Source organism: Curcuma longa, chromosome 13, assembly GCF_044706935.1.
Source record: "Curcuma longa cultivar G26 ecotype Majalengka, Jawa Barat chromosome 13, ITB_CL_G26_1.1, whole genome shotgun sequence".
Lineage (NCBI taxonomy): Eukaryota > Viridiplantae > Streptophyta > Magnoliopsida > Zingiberales > Zingiberaceae > Curcuma > Curcuma longa.
The window spans coordinates 4212975-4239574 of NC_133873.1; the positions used below are offsets into that span (position 1 = coordinate 4212975).

Here is a 26600-nt window from a genome sequence, read left to right on the forward strand (position 1 = left end):
ATGCACAAAGTGAATTTTGAAACTCTGCTTTTATCACACGCATGCCTCATAGTAGCTCATGTAGCTTTTAGAAAAGTTCGAGATTTTCTTTTGATCATGTGTGTCCAAGGCTTTCTAATGATATCTATTGTAATGGTAGGTGTAAAATTATTGAGGTTCCTACAAACAAAAAGCAATAGGACACCAAAACCCATACATTTGATTTCTTCATCAGTTGTCATTATATTGTTCAACTGAATCTCAAATTTATATATGTTCGTTCCACTATATAAAGAGAAAAAGAAAAGTAGCTTCCAGCTTTCTTTGCGACTACTTGTAGTAGAGAAGTCTTATTTCATATCCCTTCACATGATTTATCGGAGGGCAGTGTAGGTTTTTCCACTTTAATGTATCATGTAAAGCCAAATCTAGAGGCCAATTTGGCCGCCATTCATCTCTATGATTAACTCATAGAATAGAAATGGAAGTAAGCTTCACAAGAACGTGACGTTCCAGTTACTGCTGTTGTTTGTATCGACCTACAAAGCATGTAAACCCCACAGATCCGAAAGCAACATGAAAGATATATTACAATATAGTAAAGGTGGTGGGCAGGCAGGCCAGGAAATAAAAAAGCAGAGTGGTAAATAAAAAAAAATTGAAAGTTAATTACAGTATCGTACAACACTTATTTTAATTAAATGAAATGTTTGTGTTACGCAGGCTATAGATATGTGAGGCACGACTCACATGTCAAGAGACAAGAGAGTGAGAAAGGGATGGCAATGGCAGAAGATGGCAGGGAAGAAAAGAAGAGGAAGAAAGGTGGTCTCAAGACCATTCCATTCATTCTAGGTGAATAGATGCATTATTATTTCCTTCCTCTGTCTTGATTAAACTAATTCTTGTTGATGCCTCAGCTTTGATGTCACCAAGAAACAATGTAATGTCGTTGTTGTTCATCCAAATTGAGCTTTGGAAGTTTCGTCAGGAGTTCTTGCAGAACTCTGAAATGAAAAATCTGAAATGTTGAGTTTTTTTCCAAGTTTGCTGATGAAATGTTGAGCTTTGTTGTTCATCCAAATGTGCGATTCAGTTTTCAGAAATCAAGGATTCAGTTTTCAGCAAAGATCATGCTTTCTCTGTCTTGCTAAACTAATTCTTGTTGATGCCTCAGCTTTGATGTCACCAAGAAACGATGTAATGTCCTCAGTTGTTCATTCAAATTGAGCTTTGGAAGTTTCGTCGGAAGTTCTTGCAGAACTCCGACTGAAAAAAATCTGAAATTTTATATCTGAAATGTTGAGTTTTTAGGAAGTTTGCTGATGAAATTGGTGTTATGCAGCAAATGAAGTGTGCGACAGATTCGCCACGACCGGCTTCAACGCCAACATGATCACGTACCTGACGCAGCAGCTGCACATGCCGCTGGTGCAGGCCTCCAACACCCTCACCAACTTCAGCGGCACCTCCAGCCTCACCCCGCTCGCCGGCGGCCTCATAGCCGATTCCTTCGCCGGCCGCTTCTGGACAATCACCGTCGGCTCCCTCGTCTACCAGCTCGGCATGATCAGCCTCACCGTGGCGGCGGTCGTCCCGGCGCTCCGCCCTCCGCCCGGCGCGCCGGCATCCGCATGGCAGCTACTGATCCTCTACGCCTCTCTCCTCTGCACGTCGATCGGGTCCGGCGGCATCCGGCCGTGCGTGGTGGCCTTCGGGGCGGACCAGCTCGGGGGCGACGCGCACCGGCAGCAGAAGTGGAGCTTCTTTAACTTGTACTTCTTCAGCATGGGACTGGCGGTGCTGATGGCGTTGACAGTGGTGGTGTACATGCAGGAGAATGTGGGATGGGGGTGGGGATTGGGGATTCCGACGATCGCCATGGGTATCTCTGTGGTGGCCTTCGTGGCAGGGTTCCCTCTCTACATCAAGATGAAGCCCGGGGGCAGCCCACTGACAAGGTTGACTCAGGTCATCGTCGCAGCCTTTAGGAAGAGGAATGCAGTCAAACCAGAGGATCCCAATCTCTTACACGAGGACAAGGCGTTGGATGCTGCTATCTCCACCACTGGCAGACTGCTCCACACCAATCAGTTAAGGTAAGCTCTTTGTAAGGGGGCTTCAGAAGCAAATCGCATGCATAGATTCATCCTTGCGAGTTTATTGGCATGAAGGTTCCTGGATCGAGCTGCGATAGTTACAGAGGGGGACATGCTCGAGTCAGGCCAGCCAAGGCTGTGGCGGCTGTCTACAGTGCACCGGGTGGAGGAGCTGAAATCAATCATTCGAATGATGCCCATTTGGGCAGCCGGAATCCTGGTGACCACCGCCTCCTCGCATAACCACAGCTTCGCGATCCAACAAGCAAGGACGATGAACCGTCACCTCTCGCCGCACTTCCAGATCCCCCCGGCCACCATGTCCATCTTCTCAACGCTCGCCATGCTCATCAGCTTAGCTTTTTACGACCGGATCTTTGTGCCGGTTGCTCGCAGGTTCACAGGAAGGCAATCGGGCATCTCGTACCTCCAGCGCATGGGCATCGGCATGGCCATTGATGTATTCGCCAACATGAGCGCTGCACTCGTGGAGATCAGGCGGAAGGGGGCTGCTGCGGATCATGGGCTCGTAGATAAGCCGAAGGCAGTGGTGCCGATCAGTGTTTTCTGGCTGGTGCCACAGTACTCGATCCATGGACTGGCCGAGGCATTCACATCGGTAGGTCATCTGGAATTTCTCTACGACCAGGCACCCGAGAGCATGAGGAGTACCGCTGCAGCATTGTTCTGGCTCGCATCATCTATCGGAAACTACACGGGGACCTTCTTGGTGACCATAGTGCACAACTGCACAGCTAAGCGTGGAGATTGGCTGCAAGATAACATCAACAGGGGGAAGTTGGATTACTACTACTGGTTGGTGACCGGGTTGCAGGTTCTTAACCTGGGTTATTACATCACCTGTGCAATGTTTTACACCTACAAGTCACTTGAAATAGTTGAAGATGAGGAACCAGAAAACGAGGCTGATAATGTGGCTGGTGGCAATGATATAGAGATCGCCAAAATCATGACTGCAGTTGCAAAAGATGAAGACAAGTAGGGAAGACATGAGTTTTGACTGTAATTAACTAGCAGCGTGCTATAAGTTGAATTGGAAATATCGTCGTTGAATCTAGTTATGCTGAACATCGTATATACAATGATCTAAAGAAAACAATCTATGAACAAAGAAATAACTTAAGAAGCAGGGATCAAGTCCAGCAAACCTAGAGAAAGGAGAAGAGAAACCAAACCTTTGAGGAAACCCTTTAGGAAACCCACAAAGCTATTTTACTGTGCTATTTTTGCTGAAGTGAAGTACTGCTATTTTGTCAAATTCTTCGTAAGCAAATATTATTTCAGGTGGATGCGAATTGGGACAAAGACTTGAACTGCAGTCTCATCATTTCTTTTCATTCGCTATAATGAATTTGTGTACGTTGAATTGCAAATTCATTTCTAAAATTCCGAAGGCAAAAGGAAAACAAGTTCATGCGTGTTTCTCGTTATCTGCATGTTTTTTCAAGCTTCAACGACATGTTCTAGCATTTAATTCGTTCAGTCACTGTTGTAAAGGCCAGGTACTTTTCTCCTGGGCCTAGTTTTCGTTGCTGATCACGAACAATCGAGCAGTTGTTACGTGGAGAACTAATTGAGCAACACCTCGTTAGTGCGCGGAGCAAATCCAACGTGAACAAGTCATAAGCGCGAGAGCACTCACGTACTAAATTGTGTGGTTGCAGGCCGCCGTCCTCGTGGCGTTGGTCAGAACCAGTCAAGGCTCATCTCCACAGTGGCTCTCTAGTTGACATCGCACTCGGACGCCCCTATTCCAAGCCCCCACTGCCTCCACTCTCCTCCCACCAATCCGCCGTCGACGACGACGCTTAATTATTGGCGGGGTAACGTGTTGTGTGCGAACCCCGCCATCCCGCCCACCAACTGCTCGACGAAACGCCAAGTGTTCCCTGCACCGTCCCATGCTCCTCGTGGCCTCGCCTTGCTCAGTGCCTCTGACCGATTCATGCATCTTTCACATACGACAGCCTCTACTCTGTTTCAGTCTCTTCGATTAAGATGTGTCTTTTTTCTTCAACGAGATATTATATAAAAAAAACACCATTACCTTTTAGATCCCTCCCTAGTCGGTTTTTGTACTGCTTTTAATCAGTTTGTTAGATTCTCTTAGACCAGAGCGCGTTCTTTCAATTTCTGCATTGCAGAAACGGCAGGCCAGACTCGTTTTTGCTTATCTTTTTTAACATTTTTTTTAAAGATGATGCTTTATCTTTGTTCTGATAAATCGTAACTGAGGTGGTCCAATAAGATGCAAGAGACATCATATCTGTTCAGGTCCATAGTAGAGTAGTAGAAGAACAGTGATATCTCATGTGGGATCATGCATGAGGTAGAGCGAAGACCAGCCACAAACAAGGTAGGCCAATTGACCTCACTCCCCATCACAATCGAACAGCACCACCCCCCACCACACTGTCCCTCTCCTCTTCCAGTTTCCTCCCTCCTATAACAATTTGCAGAGGCCTTCTCAATCTCATCGTGTTTCGTGATTTGTGATCTTCCTCATGGCTCTTTCCACATTCTCCTTCTCTTGTCATCTTCTTGATGCAGCTGCCTCAAATCCCCAGAAGAGCACCACCTCTTCCCGTTTTCTCACTGAACTCCATTACCAGCAAGAGCACAGCAGATCTCTCAAGGTTGGTCTTCCATTGATCATGTCTTAACTTTGTTAGTTGATTTACTTGAATTTACTTACTTGCAGCCTAAGAAAAGAAGTTCATGGGTTTGTGCATCACTATCAGAGATTGGAGAGTACCATTCACAGAGGCCTCCAACTCCACTTCTGGACACCATCAACTATCCCATTCACATGAAAAATCTCTCACTCAGGGTATGCCAAAGACTGAAAGCAGTATCTACTTCAGATGCATGCTCTTTTCGTTTGTTCCTGAACTCCTTAATTTTTGGTGATTTGAATTGATTCAGGAGCTTAAGCAGTTATCAGAGGAGCTCCGTTCCGATGTCATCTTTAACGTCTCCAAAACCGGAGGCCATCTCGGTTCAAGCCTCGGCGTCGTCGAGCTCACTGTTGCCCTACACTATGTCTTCAGTGCTCCACAAGACAAGATGCTTTGGGATGTTGGACACCAGGTTTCCTTCTTTATTTCTTCATTTTTTCCCCCAAACAACATGAATTAGTTCTAAAATATTGAAGCGGCTTGCAGTCTTATCCTCACAAGATACTAACTGGAAGGAGAGACAAGATGCAAACTTTGAGACAAACAAATGGTTTATCTGGGTTCACTAAGCGTTCGGAGAGCGATTACGATGCCTTCGGTGCAGGGCATAGTTCAACCAGTATATCAGCGGCCCTTGGTAAGAAAAAGCTAGATCAAGATATTGATTTGTTTCAAATTGTTCCTCTGATGAAGCTGTAATTCCAAGCGAACAGGGATGGCTGTTGGGAGGGATCTGAAGGGAAGGAAGAACAATGTGATAGCAGTAATTGGTGATGGAGCCATGACTGCAGGCCAAGCGTACGAAGCCATGAACAATGCAGGGTATTTGGACTCTGACATGATCGTGATACTAAACGACAACAAGCAAGTTTCTCTGCCCACTGCAACTCTTGATGGCCCCGTGCCACCTGTTGGGGCTTTGAGCAGTGCCCTCAGCAGGTTGCAGTCGAGCAAGCCGCTTAGAGAACTGAGGGAGGTGGCTAAGGTTAGTATCCATCCATGTGTGATATTCCCTTCAATCGAATTCCTATTTCTTCAAGATTGTCTTGTTTGTTCTTAGCCAAGACTGTTTGAAGGAATCAAATGGTTAGTTCGGCACAATTTTATAATATACAGAGTAAAACAAGAACTGGAAGACATATGCTTATATTCCATCGAGTTGAAGAATCTTTCCCTGCTTCTTGCACATTGTTCGGAAGAATGTTATTAATCAAAATAAGAACAGCAAAAGAATTTAAAAAGAGTTCTTTTGACATTGCAGGGAGTGACGAAGCAACTTGGTGGATCCATGCATAAGTTAGCGGCTAAAGTTGATGAATATGCCCGAGGAATGATCAGTGGATCCGGCTCGACTTTGTTCGAAGAGCTTGGCCTCTACTACATCGGTCCAGTGGATGGACACAACATTGATGACCTCGTCACCATTCTCAAAGAGGTCAAGAACACAAAGACAACAGGTCCAGTTCTCATCCACGTCGTGACAGAGAAAGGTAGAGGCTACCCTTACGCTGAGAGAGCTGCAGATAAGTATCACGGTAAGTAACAATTAATGCTTTAAAAATTACTGGATTAGCGAAGAGTTCTGACTTCTAACTCGTTGTTGCATTTGGCATCTGAAGGTGTCACCAAATTCGATCCAGCAACTGGGAAACAATTCAAGTCGAGCTGTCAAACCAAATCTTACACGAACTACTTCGCAGATGCGCTTGTAGCAGAGGCGGAGGTGGACAAGGACATAGTGGCAATCCATGCAGCCATGGGAGGTGGAACGGGGCTCAACTACTTCCTTCGTAAGTTCCCAGACAGGTGCTTCGACGTAGGAATAGCAGAGCAGCACGCGGTCACATTTGCTGCCGGGCTGACTTGCGAAGGCCTCAAGCCTTTCTGCGCCATCTACTCGTCGTTCTTGCAGAGAGCTTATGATCAGGTGATTCACGACGTGGATCTGCAGAAGCTGCCGGTGAGATTCGCGATGGATCGCGCCGGCCTCGTCGGGGCTGACGGGCCGACGCATTCGGGGGCGTTCGACGTGGCCTACATGGCCTGCCTGCCGAACATGGTGGTCATGGCGCCGTCCGACGAGGCGGAGCTGTTCCACATGGTGGCCACAGCGGCAGCCATCGACGACAGGCCGTCGTGCTTCCGCTACCCGAGAGGAAATGGCATCGGCGTTCCTCTTCCTCCGGGAAACAAGGGCGTTCCTCTAGAAGTAAATACTCTATTTGTGCTTCCGTTTGTTTGATTATTACTTGTTTGAACAAATTGCAATAATTCTGCAGATTGGGAAGGGGAGGATTCTAATTGAAGGCGAAAGGGTGGCGCTGCTGGGATATGGGACGGCGGTGCAGAGTTGCTTGGCGGCGGCTTCCATGGTGGAGCTCCAAGGCCTCAAGATCACGGTGGCCGACGCAAGGTTCTGCAAACCACTTGACCGGAGCTTGATTCGAAGCTTGGCTAAGTCGCATGAGGTACTCATCACCGTCGAAGAAGGATCAATCGGCGGCTTTGGCTCTCACGTAGCTCAGTTCATGGCTCTGGATGGTCTCCTCGATGGCAAACTCAAGGTAATTGAAGAAACAAATTAGTATGATAATTAAAGGGTGGAACAAACAAATTTCTGAATTGTTGCTGATTTTTGCGACAGTGGAGGCCTTTGGTTCTTCCTGATAGATATATCGACCATGGATCGCCCAGTGATCAGCTAGCGGCTGCGGGATTGACACCTTCTCATATCGCAGCGAGTGTGTTCAACGTCATCGGACAAACTAGGGAGGCTCTTAAAATGATGTCGTAGGAAGACACATTAAAACTAGTGTTAATTTTATTTTTATTTTTATTTTTCTTTAATTGTGTTGATAGAGGTGCTTTGTTTATTCTCCTGTAGTAAACAATAAATATGGAGTGGTATCTGTACATTTTAGCTTTGAAGACTTTATTCCATTCCATCGTACAGAGACTTTATTTTTAATTAATGCTTCACTCGTACTAATTATTGATCAGCATTAATTAAAAAATAAAATAATTACAAAAATCATCTGATTTCTCACTTAATAGTTTATAATAATGCCAGAATTTTTTATAGATAGTAATTATTGCCCTTCGATTTCTGCATTATTCATTCGTGATACATTTAGATAGCATCCATATTGTACGTATATTTTCACATCTCTTGCATCTGAATGCATCAGTAGCGAACTCCCAAAGTGTGCTTTGCCACAACAAATCTTATTGCTTTGGTTACTTGATTGACATCGGATAGAATAGTAATTTTTTATGAGCAATATTAATTTCGTTGATTCGTCCACCAACAATCAAACTCAAAATTTTAAAATATCTAAGCTGATTCAAAATTTTAAAATATAAAAGATAGAAATTATCAAAAATACCTTAAGTGTTAAAAAATCTTAAAAATTAGTAAAAATAATAATTTATTAAAATTAATTAAAAAAATTCACTGAATCCTTTTCTATTAGTTGCCTTGGGTTGAAAAAAAATTTATCCTCGAATTTAGAATAGTATTATGTGGTAGTCTAAGAAAAAGATCATCTGACATCAACCCAATAATTATTTATTATGTACAAATATATATTAGGTATGTATAACCTAATAAATTTGACTGTTGAAAATTAAGTAGCAATTGTTTCTGTTATTTGTACTAAGGTACTAGAATCATAATCTTCAATCCCTTTAGCGATCAAAAAGTCAAGGATTGAAATAATGTTCCAGTTATTGTAAGCAACTATATTCCATACCGTCTCTATCTGATCAAGAAATTGATTTGTACACTAATGATCTATTAATTCAAGAGTTCCTCATCCACTTATGTCAACCTTCTTTAATATATTCTCCTCAATCGTGCACTCACTAATATATCGATAAATGTGCACTTCCATCGTCTGTCCAATTCTATGGCACCTATCTTGCGTTTGTTGGTCCATTGAACCATTCCAGTTATAAAAATAACTATATCTGCACCAATTAGGTAATCCTTTTTTCTTAAACAAAGATAGAATTTGTCATCCCAACGGTCACATACAATCGGTCTTATGATCATCTGTGAGCAACTATGTTTGTCATCCCAGCAACCATAATCTTCAATCCCTTTAGCGATCAAAAAGTCAAGAATTGAAACAATGTTCTAGTTATTGTAAGCAACTATATTCCATACCGTCTCTATTTCATCAAGGAACTGATTTGTATACTGATGATCTATTAATTCAAGAGTTCCTCATCCACTTATATCAGCCTTCTTCGATATATTCTCCTCAATCGTGCACTCACTAATATATTGGTAGATGTGCACTTCCATCTCTGCCCAATTCTATGGCACCTATCTTGCGCTTGTTGGTCCATTGTACCATTCCAGTCACTGCTATAAAAAATAACTATATCTGCACCAATTAGGTAATCCTTTTTTCTTAAGCAAAGGTAGAATTTGTCATCTCAGCGGTCTCACACAATCGGTCTTATGATCATCTGCGAGGAGGTAAATTGGAAAGCTGCAGTTGACCACTACAATGAGGACATTGCTTCAGTTTCGCCAAGATTCGACTTTTGCCCACTTCATCAAGTCTACCCCGCACTAACCAACTCAATCTTGCCCCAACGGTTAGGTAATCTCCTCACCACCCCTATGTGTGGATATACCCATACAAATTAATGGAAGCCTCCAAGATATCAAGCATCTTAGTCATTTGAGGTTAGGCAACATAAGAGGTTAGACATCTTAGTCACTCCTAATCCTTTCATGTTTAACGGGAATATCTGTTGCAGACAAAGAGGTTAGGCAACATAAGAATTTTAATATTTTCTTAAACGACAAAGAACATAATCAGAATTTCTAACCTCAGACATGATGACCCAAGGAACAGATCCCATTCCTATGGAAAAAGCACCCAACCCAAATACACCTATCCATTGAAAGAGAAAGGGATCACTGATGGTTTTCATTCTTAAACTATTCTAGACAGGGGCCTTTGTAAGTTGAGGCATAACTAAAATGAGAGCATTCTCAAAAATTTTCTTTGCTGGCCAATATCCCACAGAGAACTAGCATAGGAACCCATTCATGTTTATACCTTGTTCCTATTTCAAGATTTATACCTAAGTTCTAGTTGAAATCAAGTTCAGTGACCTACTTTTGATTCAGTCTTACCTTCAGATAGAACGAAACTCCAGTGATAAAGGTACCAATTAAAGTCCCTGATGCAGAAACCTACAAAGAAAAGATCACCGTATCTCATGTCTTTGAATCGGTTTGGAAGAGCAAACAATTTCTGTACCACTTTTCGTACCATGAGAGAGGAATTCTCCCGCTCCTGTCCATTAAAATAACCCCACGATTGTGAAGGGAACCTGTGTGAGTAGATTATTAGCAGCTACTTCAGCAACAGTCTCGGAGGATAGTTTCAGTATTGAGAAGAATTCTAACCTGAATACTACAACACATCACTTTACTCGAGGAGATGAACATGAAGCAATTGCTAAAGTAAAAATGAAATGAAATAAACAATCTAGCAAGCAACACCACATAGGAAAGTGTTGGTGCAATCTTTGCCCCAAGTGCATTGAGTTTCAATGTTTGGCTAAACCATGTTTAAAGTTAGGCAATACTTGTGATCTAACATATGTGATGCAAGTTTGCAGAAAAGTCCAGATTGAAGTCTTGGCAAAGGAAAGTCCAAGGGTGGTCTTGGCAAGGAAAAGTCCAAGGGTGGTCTTGGCAAGGAAAAGTCCAAGGTTGGTCTTGGCAAGGAAAAGTCCAAGGTTGGTCTTGGCAAGGACTTGACATGACGAAGCTGATGGAAGCATCTCAGGCTAGTGCAAGGATGATGGCGCATCCAGGGAAGGCATGAGGCTATGGGAGGTGTTTGAAGGCCGAGGTCTAGGTCAAGAGAAGCTGAAATGGGATTTTTCAGCTTCACCAGTCGACTGGCCCTGTCAGCAGTCGACTGCTCATAAATCAAACGCACACAGAAAAATCAGTCGAGCCAGAGGAAGACAGGAGTCGACTGGGCAGTCGAGTCGACTGGTGTATGGTGAGTCGACTGTTGTCAGTCGACTGGTCTTGGAACAGTCGACTGTTATTTGAACGTTGCAGAAAATTGGCAAGCATTTAATGCACTTTAATGCGAGATTTTGTTGCCGATTGAAGGCATCAGTCAACTGGCCCTGCCAGCAGTCGACTGATGTCGCAGAATTATAAAAGAAGTCTGCGCGAGAACAACTCAAGATTTTACAAGAATTCTGCTATTCTTTCATTACTTTGTGCTTCTTTTGAGAACTTGTTTGTTCTCTATTCTTTGCTTATTCCCTCTCCTCTTAAACACTATTTCATATCATTCTTGAGGAGATTGAAAGAGTTGTAAAGGTTTCTCCGCCTTCGAGGTTTTCGAGAATGAGAAGATTCATAGTGCATCGGGTGTGTGCGTGCGTGTGGATCCTTGGATTAGTCACCTCTGCGGAGGTGGATACCAAGTAAACAAACCGGGTTAGCATTGATCTCTTATTTTCTCTTTTATATTTTGCTTCCACTAACACTCTTGTAGAGAAACAATCAAGAAGAGTCGAAAAACACTATTCACCCCCCCTCTAGCGAACCAACCGATCCTAACAGAAAGTACTCCAATCCCATATCTTGAGGAAAACCTTCCAAAATAGAGGAAGTAAGGACCCCCAAAAGATGACATTTAGTAGCTTATAAAGTTATCATAAGAATTATTGAAGAATCCTACTGGTTGGTTGGCAACCTTGACATTGGAATTAATGAAATCCTTTCAATTCTTGCAGACTTACTGTTTTATGTCACAGACCCAATTGCCGTTTCTTATATCACTCAATTTCACCCTATAGAAACTGAAGATAAATAGGTAGTTATCTACTTTTTATTTTTAATCATAATTGAATCAACACACATGCATGAGACAGAACAGTAGGTTTAAGTCTTTAACCATCTAATAGCATAAAAAGTGTCTTGAGGTTCTGAACTTGGTCTGTATTAACATTGAAACACCAGTACTAACCTCAGATATAGAGAGGCCATTATCCTTCATAGTCTCTGATTGAGTTGGTGCAGAGCATCCAACCTACAACACGAAACAAAGAATGCTAGTTTTATTGTAATAGCAACGAGAATTCTTCTCTGCATCTTTGCAACTAGTTGTTTCAGTTTGTGAAGTAAAATTTATATGCAAACTCCATCTGCATGGAAAAGTTTAGCTTGTTTTGAGATGACATATAGCCATTTGAACTACTTTCTTTGAATCAGCGAAAGCCTTAGCAGCTATATACATTTAGAGCAATGATATACTACATAAAAAATGTAGCATGAAACTCAACATAACACACTCAACTGCATGAATGTGGGTCCCACTGCATGGATGTGAGACCCACTGCATGACACATTCCATGCAATGGGTTCCACATCTATACAGTGGGACCCACATTCATGCAGTTGAGTGTGTTATGTTGAGTTTCATACTACATTTTTCATGTAGCGTATCATTTTTCATACATTTATGAAAGATTTACACAAGTTCCAAACTCAAAGGAGCCACACATTGCAGAGCAGAACCATCCATATCGATTCACTTCCATTTGTGGAGGTTTCTTTGCAGCAACTCAGCTCTTGTTTGATAGGGGATTGCCTCACCTCATTCCCTCGAGTGTCATGCATGCCATTTTTTGCATCTTCTATTTTAGCCATCTCAACCCTTTTCTACCTTCTCTGAACTCTCTATGACTGATTGAAGAGTGTAGAGATGGTTGACAAAGGCTGGATCCAACACAATTGATCCAAAGAAAGAAAAGAAACTCTTCTTCTTTCTCTTCAAGAAGACATATACGAGTTGAGTTCAAACTTCAAAGTATTTACTAAGACATGAGAGATTATACGAGTAAAGAAAGTCAGGTGGGGGCAGTAGCTGTCTCTGTGGGTAAGTAACAACGACATATATCCAATTGCATTGTAGCTGTATCTACGGTAGAAAACTAAAGGGAGCATGGCACTATAGTAAGAGGTATAGGATTTTGATACGAAGGAAAGGAGAATCTACATGTGTTAGAGTTAAATCGACAGTCAAGTACAGATAGGTCAAAGTTAAATGTAAGTGGAGGTCAAAATAGTTACTTGACTCATCAGTTCAAGTCATCCAACTCTATGTTCAACTCGGTCCACACGACTCTCGAGGATTCAAACTCCTCGACTCCATCAACTCAGGCCACCTGACTCCTCCCTTAACTCGATCCACGTGATTTCAAAGGACTCAGACTTCTTGACTTCATCGACTTATGCTACTCCACCCATATTTCATTTCCTCATCCATAATTAGGATATACACTATGTTGGTCCACTGGCAACCACTATGAATATTCTCAAATATAACGTCATGATCAAATGAAGAAATAATCATATTGTTGTCACATCTATCTCCTAGGTGTCCTCCTACATACACGTGATATTAGTGATTGGAGTGGTCTTCAACGGTTGTCAGATCTAGTTTCCTCATTAGCTCTGATATGGAAATGTTTTTTGTGTTGTTATATAAACTCTAGATAATATATGTGTAACAGTTTTACCACACACACTCATCCTTTTCTTCTTCTTCTTGTTCCCTACTATTTTCATATTCTAATCCTTATGCTAACTTGAGCGTCAAAGTGACCACGTCGAACCCACCTTAGCGTTCATTCTAATTCTCATCTAAGTATTGCAGACATCCCAAGAGTCCTCTTCACCTTTGTCATCGCCAACCTCATCTCCTCAACCGTCGCTCTTTACTAATTCACCTATTATATATATTAACGATTTCAAATAGGAACGGATTTATTTGGTCATGAACTTCTTTAAAGCCTTAGACATTGAACTTCGCTTAACTTGTTCAAAAATGATGTTTAACCCGGTTGGTTGATGGATCTTGAGTTTTTGTTGGATTTCTATTTAAAAATCAAGCACTTTTAGATAATTGTTGAATTTTTATGGTAGCATCTCTCTCACACACATCACTTTACTTGAGGGGGGTTCCAGGTATCACAACTTTTATTCGGAATCGTTCAGATTCCATGGGGAAGAACGCCAAATCTAGTCTTTAGGCACTGAATGCGACATTGACTTCGTTGCTGTCATCTTCATCAATTTTCTTCATACAATACTACAAAAGATCCTATTCAAGATCCCTTATTTGACTTGTACGTCTAAACCATACTGTCATTGTCGATTTGATACTTCATTATAAAGAGTTGGAATACAATAAACATGAAATGTAATATAGAAATGATACGTTGGAAGTTAATACAAAGGCAACTAAGCCATTGGTGATTAATTGCATTCATATCCTACTTTATTGTTCTATTTGTCCGATTTGTCGAGCATTTAGCCATTAGGTAGAGCTGGTCGACAAGTTGCATCTATTGTATTATATTGAAACAACACATGATGACAAATATAATTAGATGCTAAATGAATTATATATTAATATAAACATAGAGGAAAGTATCTTGTGTTCCTTATGCCATTGCTGATAAGTTGAGACTCCATTCATCTTCAATTTTCTTGGAAGTGGCCACTACTTTATAAATTCTTAATGAACGTGGCATACTTATCGACAAAAGATAGAGGAAAAGACAAATTCTCTCTCTCAAACTTTAATGTAATTACGACTGTACCTAGTTGTAAAGTTGTACTCTTCTCAATTTTTAAAAATCGCTTCGTTTCATGCAACAAAAGCAAAATGTTTAGCTCCATGACCATGAAATGAATTTTGCATGAATCAGCATTCAGAATCTGCTTAATAGCAGAAGATGATGAAATAAAGAGTCCATAAATTTCGTTATTTTCTTATGCAAAAACATCTCGATCTCCATGAAGACAGAGAAGTATTGGATTGAGACAATGCAATCTCCGGCCTGTTCATGCGTATCATTCGATTGCAGTCCTGTGTATTTTGCTTCTGCTGCTTCCTGACTCAACCTTCATATACATGGTCTTAGTGCATCTCATTTTTAGAGAAATTTGTGAAATCAAAAAGCTGAATAAAAAAGCTCTAACGTAGAGGTCAGGTTTGAGATTTTTAATTTAAGAGCATCCTCAATGCAAAATTTTTAAAAAGGTTTGTGAAACAAAAAAAAAATTGAAAAAAAACTCTAGTTATTGTGGATATGAGGTTTATATATAGCTTAAGAGCAGTAGTGAAAATTTAAAACTATTTTTTTCCCTTGAAACTAACTGTGGGTGGAACTAGTAATTAATTAACAATAAGATTTGAGATTTATAGGGAGATTTTTTTTTATTGTGGAGAGAATAATAGATTTTTATGCATTTAATGTGGTATATTGGGAACTATATATAACAAAACTCATTTAGAACTCTAACCATTAGAGATGCCTCAAGAGCAATAATTAAATTTCAAAACTATTTTTTTCTCTCAAATGTAGTAATATAGGTAGGACCAATAATTAATTAATAATAAGGTTTGAAGTTTATAAGAAGATTTTTTTATTGCGAAGAGAATAATAAATTTTTATATATTTAACATGATATATTGGAAATTAAAAAAAATTATTTAGAGCTCCAATAATTGGAGATGCTCGTATCTGGGCAAGCATGCATATAAGAATCAAAATTTAACCATTAAAAGTACTCTCATTTGACTGGGAAGAAATCATGGAACATTTTTTCATTAATATTAAATATGTGTAGAGTTATTATAATATCTGACAGTGGCAGAATAGTCATCAACCGCAGACAATTATATGGGCCTGGAAAGAGCCTAATAGGCCGCTTAAAGTTGGGCTTCTGGCCCAATAAGAAAACTACTCCAGAATTATACGAGAAGGAATGACAAGGGCATAAAGTACTTCAATTTCTACTTAAAAAACAACCAGCATTAGGGACGGAATATTCCGTCGCTATATCGCGTTAACGACGAATTAGCGACGGAATTATTCCGTCGCTTATTTTTTGGTCACTCATGTCATTATTGCGATGGAAATTTAATTTCCATAACTAATTAGGGATAAAAAATTTATTCCGTTACTAATTAGTGACGGCATTTTAATTCCGTTGCTATTTACGTGATTTTTTTTGTGGTATTTGTCAACTTTAAACAATGCCTCTCACCCGTCCACATCCTGCCGGATCAAGACAGAACACTGGAGGCAGGTGTTCGAAAGAATGCCTGAAAGGAGCCGTTCATTTTTCACTTCACAGAGAATGGAAGGGAGCTTTCTGTTGCAGAAGCATCTCTTGCACTTTGCCTTCGCCAGCGCAAGCATCCTCTGAACATTGAATTGCAGCTCAGCTTACGGATCTGGTCGTGTCCTTTACTGGCCTCCGTCAGTGATGCATCCTCGTCGTCGTCGATCCTTCGTGTCCGCCGGGATAAGCTAACTCAGCTGTTCTAAGGCTCACAAATGATAAACGACCTGAGACTGTAGTTTTCTTTTCAAATAAAAATCTTTTGGATAAAAAAAAGAAGGAAATTTAAATTTATATGTTAGGCAAAGTAAGAAGAAGATTATCTACTTCTGCATTTGAAAAAAAACAGTGAAAATGATGTATGAAAGTGATGGGTGATCTTTAGGATCCGAGATCTGCTTTTCCAACAATTGAATGTTTCTTTTTTGACCAACTGAAACATATGAACATTGGAAAGGGCACAGGTACAGTAGAACCCAGACTTCTTTCGAGCCTTGAAGTCGAAGTCTTCAAGTGGTAGGGGCCTTAACTCTAACTTGCACTTCTTGTTAAACAACTTTGTCATCTCTCCTTTAGTTAGGCTCATCATTGAGGGAGATAGACATGATTGCAGAAACAGAATTGAATTACTTCAGAAGTGCATTAAAGTGACTTAACTGGCCCTGCCCTTAACTTTTTTGCTACCTTTTTTTCTCATTCAACAATTTCAATTTGGTACCTGCTGTGTTTTTCCCAATTACCCACTCTTAAGTTTTTGAGTGTATGGGTTCAGATACAAGAACTTCTTTTAAAAATAATCAAAACAATACTTCATCTGTAATTTAATACCCTAAATATCTCTATGTGCTCTATATATCATGAGCATCTTTGGTCAAAATTGCATCACTTTGGAATAATTTAGACCAAAATTATTTGAGTCTTTAGAACAATGTCTGTGGAGCAATTTTAGATAAAGTTGCTCCACTTTGTAGTAGTTTTGATTAACACTACACAGCTTTAGAGTAATTTTAATCAAAACTACTTGAACTTCTATACTATAATGTAATCTTTATGGTGAAGCAGCTTTGATCAAAGCTATTTTAAGATGGTATAATTTTTGACAAAGTTGCTTCAAGGGGAAGCATACTAGGGTATTTTGAGTACCAATTATGGAAAATAGATACTCTTTTGACGATATGAATAATTAGGGATACCCTTTTAATTTTTACCACATGCCCTACAGAAGATTACTCAACTATCACAAATAGTTGTTATAAGTCAATAGTTAAAAGTTTAATTAATTGGAACCCAATCTAGTTAAATAGTGGTAAGTCGATCGGTCAACTAAAGCCTAATTAGTTGACTTATAACAAGGGACATTGAGCAAATCCATCAAAATGTCAAGAGAGCAAGGGACATTGAGCAAATATGTATGCACTACAAAAATAATAATAATAATAATTTGATCAGTGATAAATTTTAACTACAAAATTAATTCATCGTAAATCTGCAATAAAATTAGTAATGAATAATTGTTTCATTGACGATGATATTTACGACAAAAATAATTTAATCATAGAATTAGCAACAAATATATTATGTCTTAAAATTCATCATCAATTTGACAAATGATATAAAAATTGAGTTTGAGTCCTGCCCCCGGGGCATAGTGAGTTGATTACAACGGAGTAGAGTTGTAAAAGAGAGTAAAGATTCGAATCTCGACGAAGTCGAGACACTACCCTTCTCTGTCGTTCATGGTCAACTGCAGTTTCTTGATTTACCTCCTCACAGATGATCATGAAGGTGACCGTGTAAGATGGGAAGAATTCCACCTTTTTGCATAAGAGTAAGTTTGAGTTTCATAAAATCGAATGAGTTTAAGTCATCTAGAGTCAAAGAACTTGAGTCTTTTAAATCAACTGGGTCTAAGTCCTCTAGAATTGAAGAGATTGAGTCTCCTGAGTACTCGAGTGGGTTTGAATCCTCCAGAATCAAAGAATTTGAGTCCTCTGAAGTTGAATGGACTATTTTGACTTTCACCTAGATTTAACTTTAACCTCCATCTATATTTCACTGTTGATTTGACTCTACCATGTATACATCTCTATTTCCACCGTATCAAATTAATACGGTATAAAATACTTCAACCAAAGCCTATACATACGTCCCTTAGAAAAATATACATTACCCATGACCTTCTCGAGGCTCACCTACTTGTTTTAGATCATCAATTTAATATAATCCTCTGGATGATCAATTATCAAATTGTTCCAAGGTTTACTGCAGCCCTTCTTCAACATCTTCCTTCCTGCTGCAGTAAATGAATAAATCGCTTTCGTCTGCCGCTCCTTCTTCCAACCACAAACAATCCTCCTTTTCTAGCAACCAAACGAAAGCCAGGCGACAAAACTCAGCACTCAGCTGCTGCATGCGTTGCCGCGCTGCTCTTCTTATTGCGTATCAACAACTCTACTGTCAGAGATTCTTCTTCCTCCTCCACTAATTCTTTACCTATATACATACACTTCCTTCATATATATTTCATCTGCTCGACTATTCTATTGTTTTTCTGCTTATGAATTTATTTATACTCAAAGTGCCCTAAAAACTAATCAAACATTTTTAAATCTGTATAATGTTTTTATTTCAATAGATAAATACACTGTTTTTAACATGATCAAAAACTCAAGTATTGAATACATTGATGCACTCTAAAAGCCATGGTAATTTATTAATAGTGACCAAATAAGTCAAAGTGATTTCAGATTAACACAAGCCATTTTATTTTATTTTATTTTTCAGAAGACTAATTGCATGCATGATTGCCACCGCAAGCGTCCAACGCAAGCACGTCGCAGCTCCTGAGCTGCGCCAGACGTGTTTGTAGAAATGCCAAAACCAATGATAGAACCACAGGACAAGCCCATGATCGATGTTTCTGAACCCCCTGCTCCCTCTGCATCATCCTAATTAAATCAGCTATGCATGTTTCTTCAAGATGAAGCAGAAGGTCGATCGATCGGTTGCTTCAAAGTTCCTTTCAGAGTGTTTGTGCGTTGGCAACGCAACTGCTCCATGCATGCATGGCTCTAGCACATTGCAGATTCGACACTGAACTGCCACCAGCTTAAATCAATAATTAATGGTTGGTGAAGGGGAGAAAAAAAAAAACAAGGTGGTGATTTAGACCAGAGGCATGAGGTTTGGCAGTGGCATGTCCTCACTAAGTGCATGTGGATTAGGTCACAAGGCACCACTGAACAGTGCTGCCCTTTACCTAAAAACTTGAAGCCTGCAATTAGATTGTCTGCAATTATTGAAGGCCAAAGAGTTCAGGTGACATTGTTCATAAAGACCAATATTTTAGGACATACATACATGTGCATGTGAATGCATGGGAAAGTGCACCTGATTTATTTGGTAACGAGTACAACAAAGTTTGTTTGTTTGTTTGTTTTTTAAGTGAAACGAATGCTTGAAGAACAATTCACTGCGTGTCATGCTCTGCTTTCATCTCATTGCCTCACTGATTGCTGCATGGCATGGGCTTGCGAGGCGGTTCAGGAAATTGCAGTTTGTTTTCTTAAGAACAAAAAACATGGAGATCATTCAATCTGTGGCAGCTTTCAACGACAGTAGCGATCAGATCGTGTATCTATCTATATATCGTATTTAACCCTAAATTTTGAAGTGTGTGCGTAGATTCTTCCTGAAATTTTCATTATAACAATTAACAAATCATTTAGGTGATAGAAATGCTTGTATGAATTTGTTTTAGTTTGGGTTAATGACAAATTATTTGGAATGAAGTTTATTGTTCAGCTGACCTCGTTTAGCAAAATAAAGCTTAGTAATTATTAAATTACAATATAATTTTAGATTTATTTCTAAAATACTCCTGTAGCTATTTAAATGCTGTAAAAAAAATTATAATGATCTTCTTCGTTACAATTAAGGTCATCAATACCTTTTGATTAAAATAGTTTAATGACCTTATTAGTGGTTGGAATCAAAAGATAAAGCATGATAGACTCTTAATTAAAGACACAAATTTTGTGATTTTTAATAGTACTGAAAATTTAAAAGTAAGGGTAGGAATAATAAACTCTTAAATAAAGACTTCATTATGAATTCATATTGTCATTTTGACTATCAAAAAGTATCCCTATATTTACGGCACCATTCATATACTTGTTGTATAATTTTGACCACTAGAATATCATCAAAGTGTTTTGGCCATATAATACAACTATACCACCTGTTCATGATGCCCTCATAAGTTTATTTATTATGGCTTTAATTTACTTTTAATTTCAATCACTAGAATGCCATTAAGGGATTTTGTCTTAAATAACTTGATAAAATTTTCATGTCTCTTGCTCTTTGATTTTGGCTATTTAATGACCACTTTAGTCAAAAATAATTTAACCGCCGCTTAGCGATCAACATGATAATATTATATATCATCATCTTTGTGTTCACAGTTCACTAAAAGATCTATAAATCCGTGCAATAGTAAAGTATTCAATGGTTTACTCAAATACTCACGATTTGCCCTAACATCCACTTGTACTTTTTGAATTTATCTAGTAGTTAGTTTGTGAAGTTGGATTGTCCATGATTAATTGGATCATAAAAATCATATACATGAAAAAAAAAAAAAATCATTAAATTGTTTTGTCCAACACTTTGATCTTTGACTAACAAAATAATAAAATAAGATAATTATTACACTCATTCTTGATCTTTACCACTAAAATATTATTAAAACAAACACTTTAGAAATATTTAAGAGTATTTTTTGAAAATTTGATGATGCTTTGCTCTATGGTAAAATGTCTAGATGATAAATTAAATACTTTTAATACATTTGAATGATTAAGATGCATGGGAAATGGATAGACGAGGGTGATTGGCTCCACTGGCAGTTCTCTGCAGCTGTCATAATGGAGATCAATGTGATCAGTAAATTAAAGGCATTAATAAAATTGATTTCTTTGTGCAATTATTATTTTTGCCAGCCCATCGACTTTGCTTGTGGGTCGAGGAATCTTTGCCTAATTTTTCGACAGACATGATGTTATTTCCTGTGCAAGGTCCTTGTGTTCTGGAGGATACAATACTGCTGAAATATGATAGCACATCAAAATAAATAATATTTGATTCATTTATATGATTATCAATTTTATTCATGAACGAATTATTTAAATTTATTCATTTAATTATAACTAATCAAATTTATTCAAGAATATTTGATTAGTTCAGAATCCTTGAATCCAAGACTTGTGGACAAATATACGAAGAGTTAAGAGCACAGCTTTGCCTTTTTGTTGGAACTAAATTCTAAATAAGTTCTGAAAGAGAAAACATTCATTCAATGTAATTACAGAAAAAGATAAACAAGTAGCAATAAATAATATTTATGACAGACTTACCTTTCCCTCTTTCAGGAAAGAAATCAGTAGCTATATGCTTTCCACGAAAGCAATCTTTGATTCATTCATTCATTCATTCTGCTGTATTTATGAATTCTGGTGGAGTGTAATTATACAAATAAATTTGCAGGATCTTTGTGCAAAGTGGAATAATGATATTTTATATTTTTATTTAAAAGGTTCGTTTTTGATTGCCATTCAAATATATATATATATATATATTAATATTTTTTTTACTAGAGCTCCTCCTTTCTCGAAAGCTTCGATCACCTTCGATCAAGTTCAAGATTCGATGATCATGACCTGAGAGCACAAACATAGGATTGATCGATAGAAATCGATGCGGCCATTTCAACATTCTTTTCAATCAAAAATTGAAATCCGTCATCTCAACGGCCTTACACGGTCGATCTCACGACTATATGTAAAAAGATAAATCGAAAAGTTACAGTTGGTCATTTCGACAATACTCTTCTTCTACAAAAAATAGAATCCGTCATTCCAGTGGCCCACACACGGTTGGCCCCACGACCACATGTGAGAAGACAAATCGAGAAGTTATAGTTGGCCACGACGGAGGAGGGTATTGTCTCAGCTTCGTCAAGATTTGAACCCTTGCCCTCTTCTACAACTCTGCTCCGTTGTAACCAACTCAGCTATGCTCCGGGAGCACCATTTCGACACTCAAATTAATAGTACGTGAAGAAATCAAAAACTCATAGAGATGCAAGAGAAAAAAAGTATTTAAAGAAAAGAAAACTTTTAAGGAGAAGAGTCATCTCTGCTCATGAAAAATGAATCAACGTCCTTCACTTATTTCTGTCAAATCAATATATAACCAATGGAAAAGAATCTCCACATATTACCTAATAATGTCGAAATGTTAGAAGACAAGAGCGATAATTAGACCATACACTGATATTGTCTGTCTATTGACAGATAGATTGTTATCGTTGAAAGTTGTCAGAAGTTGAGGTCGAGTTTCTGAATTTCTTAAGTCCGAATGGAAATTTATTAAATGCATGCCGAATGCTCGGGAGAATAGACTACTTCGTCAAGCACTATAGCTTTATAGTATTGTAGCACCTCCAAAATTGTAGCATCACCGTCTATAGCATTCTAAGTACTATAGCATCGAGGGTACCGTAACATCCCGAATACAATAGCATCTCAATTACTGTAGCATCCTGATTACTACAATTGTGCATATAATGTAGCATCCCTGGTCATAAGAAGAAGGTTAAGTGTTTGGGAAAAGAAATTAGCGGATCGGAAAGAGAGATTAGTGCTCAGGAATAACTTCGGATATCATCAATAACAAAGTAGACGACTGTAGAGGGTGATTCAGGCTGTGTGTCCATGTATGTGACAAGCCTCCAAGAGTTACCTCAGATCATGCGTCAGCCTGAAAGACTTCGGTGAATGTCAAAATATAACACATTGATGCTATGCAGCAGGACGAGACAGCAACATCAGCCCTTGCAGTTTCTTCAACTCATGCCATTATCACTCTCGATCAGCTCTGCGATCTAGTTTTACATAAATCAAGGTAGACATGAATCTGACTCTGATGTCATAGTTGTTAGAGTACACGAATCCATGCAGTAAGAGCCATCTTGTAGGTTACAACACGGATTGCTCAGGCTCAGCAGTCGACAGCAACTGATCATTGTCATGAAGCACATCGGCAAGGATCAAGTCTATGGATGAAAACATTGTAATTTGAGAGGTCCTTCAGAAACTGTTTAATGCAGTAGTTTACCTTCACAGTTTAATGCAGAGTTTATGGAGTTTTTTTTTGTCTAATAAGTTGAATTTATTCTGGTTTTTGACTTAATTTATGGAGTCCACAGAGATCCCACTGAAGAATGTCTTTACACGTAGAATATATAAAATACACATCAAAAGTCCTTTCTCTGTTCATAATTTACGAACTTAAAGTTTAAAAGATAATTAAAAAAAGAAAGGCCGAAATTAGGAGCCTTTTTTTTTTAAATAAATAAAAGGTACAATTTTCTATCATTATGTGAAAAAAGGATAGGGTTATAGAGGAGGACTGAATGTCACGTGTGAATCACGTGAACAAGAGCAGTGTTAAGAACACACCTCACCAGCTCTGAGTGGTAGCAGAATGCTGTCATATTATTACTATCAAGTATCAACATTCTCGACTGGTAAAATTTATGATCTCATGATCTTTCTTGTTCCTGTTTTTCTACTCTTCCTTGACAAGCTTCGCCAAGCGATAAGGAATTCCCTCTTGATCTTGTTTTTTCTTCACTTGTTTTCTTCTTTTGTCTTCGTTCTCGCAGCACGATTGCGCTTGGTCTTGAAGCACATCTCGCATTTTCTTTCTTCGCCGGAGCTGTGAGGGATGAGTAAAGAAGAAGACATCAAGTTCCTCAAGATACAAGTAAATCTCTTTACTTTGTTCTCTCTCTCTCTGTCTCACTGATCAAGATCTTAACTTGGAATGGCTATCTTTGTTTGCAGACGTGCACTCTTAAAGTGAACATTCACTGTGATGGGTGCAAGAAGAAGGTTAAGAAACTGCTCCACAAAATTGAAGGTGCATGACCTGCAAGATTGCTGTGTGGTTACCTTTTTTCGGCAATTGGATCGACCAGTGCCGATTTCTTCTTGTTTGATTCCGTTTGTTTTCATGGTTTCTTGTTTGGATTGCTTGTGTGAGCAGGGGTGTACACGACCAACATAGATGCAGAACAGGGGAAGGTGACTGTGTCAGGCAATGTTGATCCTGCAACGCTCATTAAAAAGCTTGCTAAGGCTGGTAAGCATGCGGAGCTGCTTGGTGCTGGCAACGGCAGCAGTAAGGAGGCACAGAAGCCTCAGCCACAGAACGGCAAGGGGCAGCAGAAGGAGAACGGAAAGCCCCAAAAGGGTGGTGGTGGAGGAGGTGGTGGTGGAGGAGGAAATGGCGGCGGCAAGGAGCAGAAACCCCAGCTTCCCCAGCTCACTCCACAGCAGCAGATGCTGCTCCAGCAACAGCTGCAGCAATTCCAGCAGATGAAGGGATCCAATGACTTGCATATGCCTCCTCAGCTCAAGGGGGGCTTCAATTTCCCTCCGCAGAAAAACCCTAAAGCCGCCAACTTTGGCTTGCCCCCCAAAGGCTGCGACGACGTCTACGACGACGACGAGGACGACTACGACGATGATTACGAGGAGGACGACGACGAGATGGATGAGTTCGACTGCTTCGACGCTGATCTTGAGGACGATTTCAAGGACATCAAGATCAAGCCGGCGGTCGCGGCGACGGCACAAGATAAGAAGGGCGGGAATGGGAAGAAAGGGGGAGAAGCTCCTGTGCAGGGGAAAGCCGTGGGGAATAATAATGAGACGAAGAGTGGTAAAAAGGGCGACGGCGGAGGTGGATCTGCCACCAAGAATAATGGCGGTGGTGGCGGGGGGAAGAATGGCGGAGGCGGACAGCAACAGGGCAAAAATGGACCAAATAATAACAAGGGCACGGGAAGTACTAATGGGGGCGGCGGCTACAACCCTAATCCTGGCGGTAATGGAGGTAAGAAAGGGGGTGGGAAGAATGAGGCCGGCGTCGCCGGTGGCCATCCCGCGGTTAACCCAAGGATGATGGGCCAAGGCTTCCCAGGCATGGCAATGGGGCCTCAGATCGCCGCCGGCAACATGCATCCCCATCCCGCCATGGGCCATATGGGAAACATTCCTGCTGCCGCAGCCGTGCAAGGACTCTCGGCCGGAGGACCGCCTCCTGCTGGTTACTACCAAGGAGGCATGGCGCCGCCGCCATCGGAAGCCATCGCGGCCGCCAACCCTTACCAGCAGCAGTCCATGGCCGCCATGATGCAGCAGCAACAACAGCAACAGCAGTACATGGCCGCCATGATGCAGCAGCAACAACAGCAACAGCAGCAGAGGATGATGATGATGAACGCGGCGCAAGATCGCGCCTTTCAGCCACCCATGATGGGTTATGCTCGGCCGCCGATCCCGGCCTACTACAGCATGAACATGCCCCCGCCGACGATGGCGCCGCCGCACCACGGCGACCCATACAACTACTTCAGTGACGAGAACACCGACAGCAGCTGCACAATCATGTGAAAAATCCAACCTTTCTTGCTGAATTGGAACTGCCGCTTCGCTGTTCTTGTTTGGTGTTGTAATTTGCCACTTCGATTGCATCCACGATCCAGTTTGATCTCTCTTTACCAGTTCATTGGGTGGGAAAATTGTCATCCAAAGGAAAGCACAGTAGTGGAGAGTCTGCAGCCTGCTGCAAATACCACATCAACAATCAGTAATTTACTATTTTTCCCCTTAATTCTCACCTTTGTTTTAGGTAAAAGTCTATATATGTTTTCAAGTGCAACTTAGATAGAAAACTATTAAGCATTAGATAAGTTGTATTTGGCTTTGTTAGGGATTGTGATGATCACTGGTCGGAGAGAGCGTTCAAGCTCTCCTTTATGTGTCAATATGTGTTTTACAAGTTCAGAATTATAGTAATAACGATCAATGTCTACAAAAATGTCAACTGAGTATTGTTCCATTTCTGTCTCTGTCTTCTCCAATCCCACAAGCTGTAATGCCCTGGTTCAGTATCAGACAAAGGATCAAAATTTTAGGTAAGGCCGGAAAGATGAAATCCAGAATCGCTCAGCTCACAGCAAAATGAAATGGAAAAAGGCAAGCAAGCTACAAGGCACTCGAACCCCGGAAGTGGAGACAGGTTTTTGCAGAGATTTAACAATGTCAACATGAGGAATGATCACATTCCTACTCCGGCAGTCTCGTTCTAGGAGTAGGTAGTAGTGTATAAGAACAACTTGACATAAAATGCATACAGTTTTCGAAGACTGCCAGCAAAATTTCAAGATGAAAAAGTCAGGAACTTGGAAGGAGCACAAGCAGGAGACAGAGGAATCACGTAACCTATGCCTTGGGATGTTTAAAAAAACCATCTGAGTGGAGAGAGAGAGAGAGAGTGATGCTGGAGGTGGGGCGTTGGGGGAAGAGCTAAGGAGCATGGAATGATGCCCTCCTCCAGTTTTCTTTACTTTAGTTACTCAGTCGCTTCTCTCCATGCAACTCGTCTCCCCAAAACTTTTGACCCAAACTGTACTGCCGATTCAATTCACGATATCCTCCCTCAGGCCTCAGGATTGGATTGGGAGAGTCGGCGAGGGGAGGAGGAGAGGCGGAGGAG

At 40.3% G+C, this 26600-nt stretch overlaps 3 protein-coding genes across 4 annotated transcripts; all 3 read left to right on the plus strand.

Annotated features, from left to right (window-relative positions):
• The first annotated feature begins 728 nt into the window (after positions 1-728).
• LOC141844350 (protein NRT1/ PTR FAMILY 3.1) lies at positions 729-3162 on the plus strand. The gene is made up of 3 exons (XM_074732396.1): positions 729-834; positions 1325-2078; positions 2154-3162. The coding sequence occupies exons 1-3, from the start codon at positions 759-761 to the stop codon at positions 3079-3081; spliced, it is 1758 nt and encodes a 585-aa protein (XP_074588497.1). The 5' UTR covers positions 729-758; the 3' UTR covers positions 3082-3162.
• Positions 3163-4536: 1374 nt separating this feature from the next.
• On the plus strand, positions 4537-7722 carry LOC141844095 (putative 1-deoxy-D-xylulose-5-phosphate synthase, chloroplastic). The gene is made up of 9 exons (XM_074732092.1): positions 4537-4735; positions 4801-4929; positions 5025-5189; positions 5264-5414; positions 5491-5762; positions 6039-6312; positions 6397-6986; positions 7057-7341; positions 7422-7722. The coding sequence occupies exons 1-9, from the start codon at positions 4604-4606 to the stop codon at positions 7569-7571; spliced, it is 2148 nt and encodes a 715-aa protein (XP_074588193.1). The 5' UTR covers positions 4537-4603; the 3' UTR covers positions 7572-7722.
• A 15802-nt stretch (positions 7723-23524) lies between these two features.
• On the plus strand, positions 23525-25892 carry LOC141844241 (uncharacterized). Of its 2 annotated transcripts, XM_074732274.1 has the most exons (4): positions 23525-23562; positions 23701-23801; positions 23882-23957; positions 24084-25892. In XM_074732274.1, the coding sequence occupies exons 2-4, from the start codon at positions 23763-23765 to the stop codon at positions 25493-25495; spliced, it is 1527 nt and encodes a 508-aa protein (XP_074588375.1). In that variant the 5' UTR covers positions 23525-23562; positions 23701-23762; the 3' UTR covers positions 25496-25892. The 2 variants fall into 2 exon arrangements, with proteins under 2 accessions (XP_074588375.1, XP_074588374.1); XM_074732273.1 differs by lacking the exon at positions 23525-23562 and having other exon boundaries at positions 23642-23801.
• Positions 25893-26600: the final 708 nt, after the last annotated feature.

Excerpts from the sequence above, each read along its gene's own strand:
- LOC141844095 (XM_074732092.1), top strand. The coding sequence starts at position 4,604 with ATGGCTCTTTCCACATTCTCCTTCTCTTGTCATCTTCTTGATGCAGCT. Across the intron at positions 6,987-7,056 it reads ACAAGGGCGTTCCTCTAGAA|ATTGGGAAGGGGAGGATTCT; the intron begins GTAAATACTCTA and ends ATAATTCTGCAG. Across the intron at positions 7,342-7,421 it reads TCCTCGATGGCAAACTCAAG|TGGAGGCCTTTGGTTCTTCC; the intron begins GTAATTGAAGAA and ends TTTTTGCGACAG.
- LOC141844350 (XM_074732396.1), top strand. The coding sequence starts at position 759 with ATGGCAATGGCAGAAGATGGCAGGGAAGAAAAGAAGAGGAAGAAAGGT. Across the intron at positions 835-1,324 it reads GACCATTCCATTCATTCTAG|CAAATGAAGTGTGCGACAGA; the intron begins GTGAATAGATGC and ends GGTGTTATGCAG. Across the intron at positions 2,079-2,153 it reads CTCCACACCAATCAGTTAAG|GTTCCTGGATCGAGCTGCGA; the intron begins GTAAGCTCTTTG and ends ATTGGCATGAAG.
- LOC141844241 (XM_074732274.1), top strand. The coding sequence starts at position 23,763 with ATGAGTAAAGAAGAAGACATCAAGTTCCTCAAGATACAA. Across the intron at positions 23,802-23,881 it reads TCAAGTTCCTCAAGATACAA|ACGTGCACTCTTAAAGTGAA; the intron begins GTAAATCTCTTT and ends CTTTGTTTGCAG. Across the intron at positions 23,958-24,083 it reads ACTGCTCCACAAAATTGAAG|GGGTGTACACGACCAACATA; the intron begins GTGCATGACCTG and ends TTGTGTGAGCAG.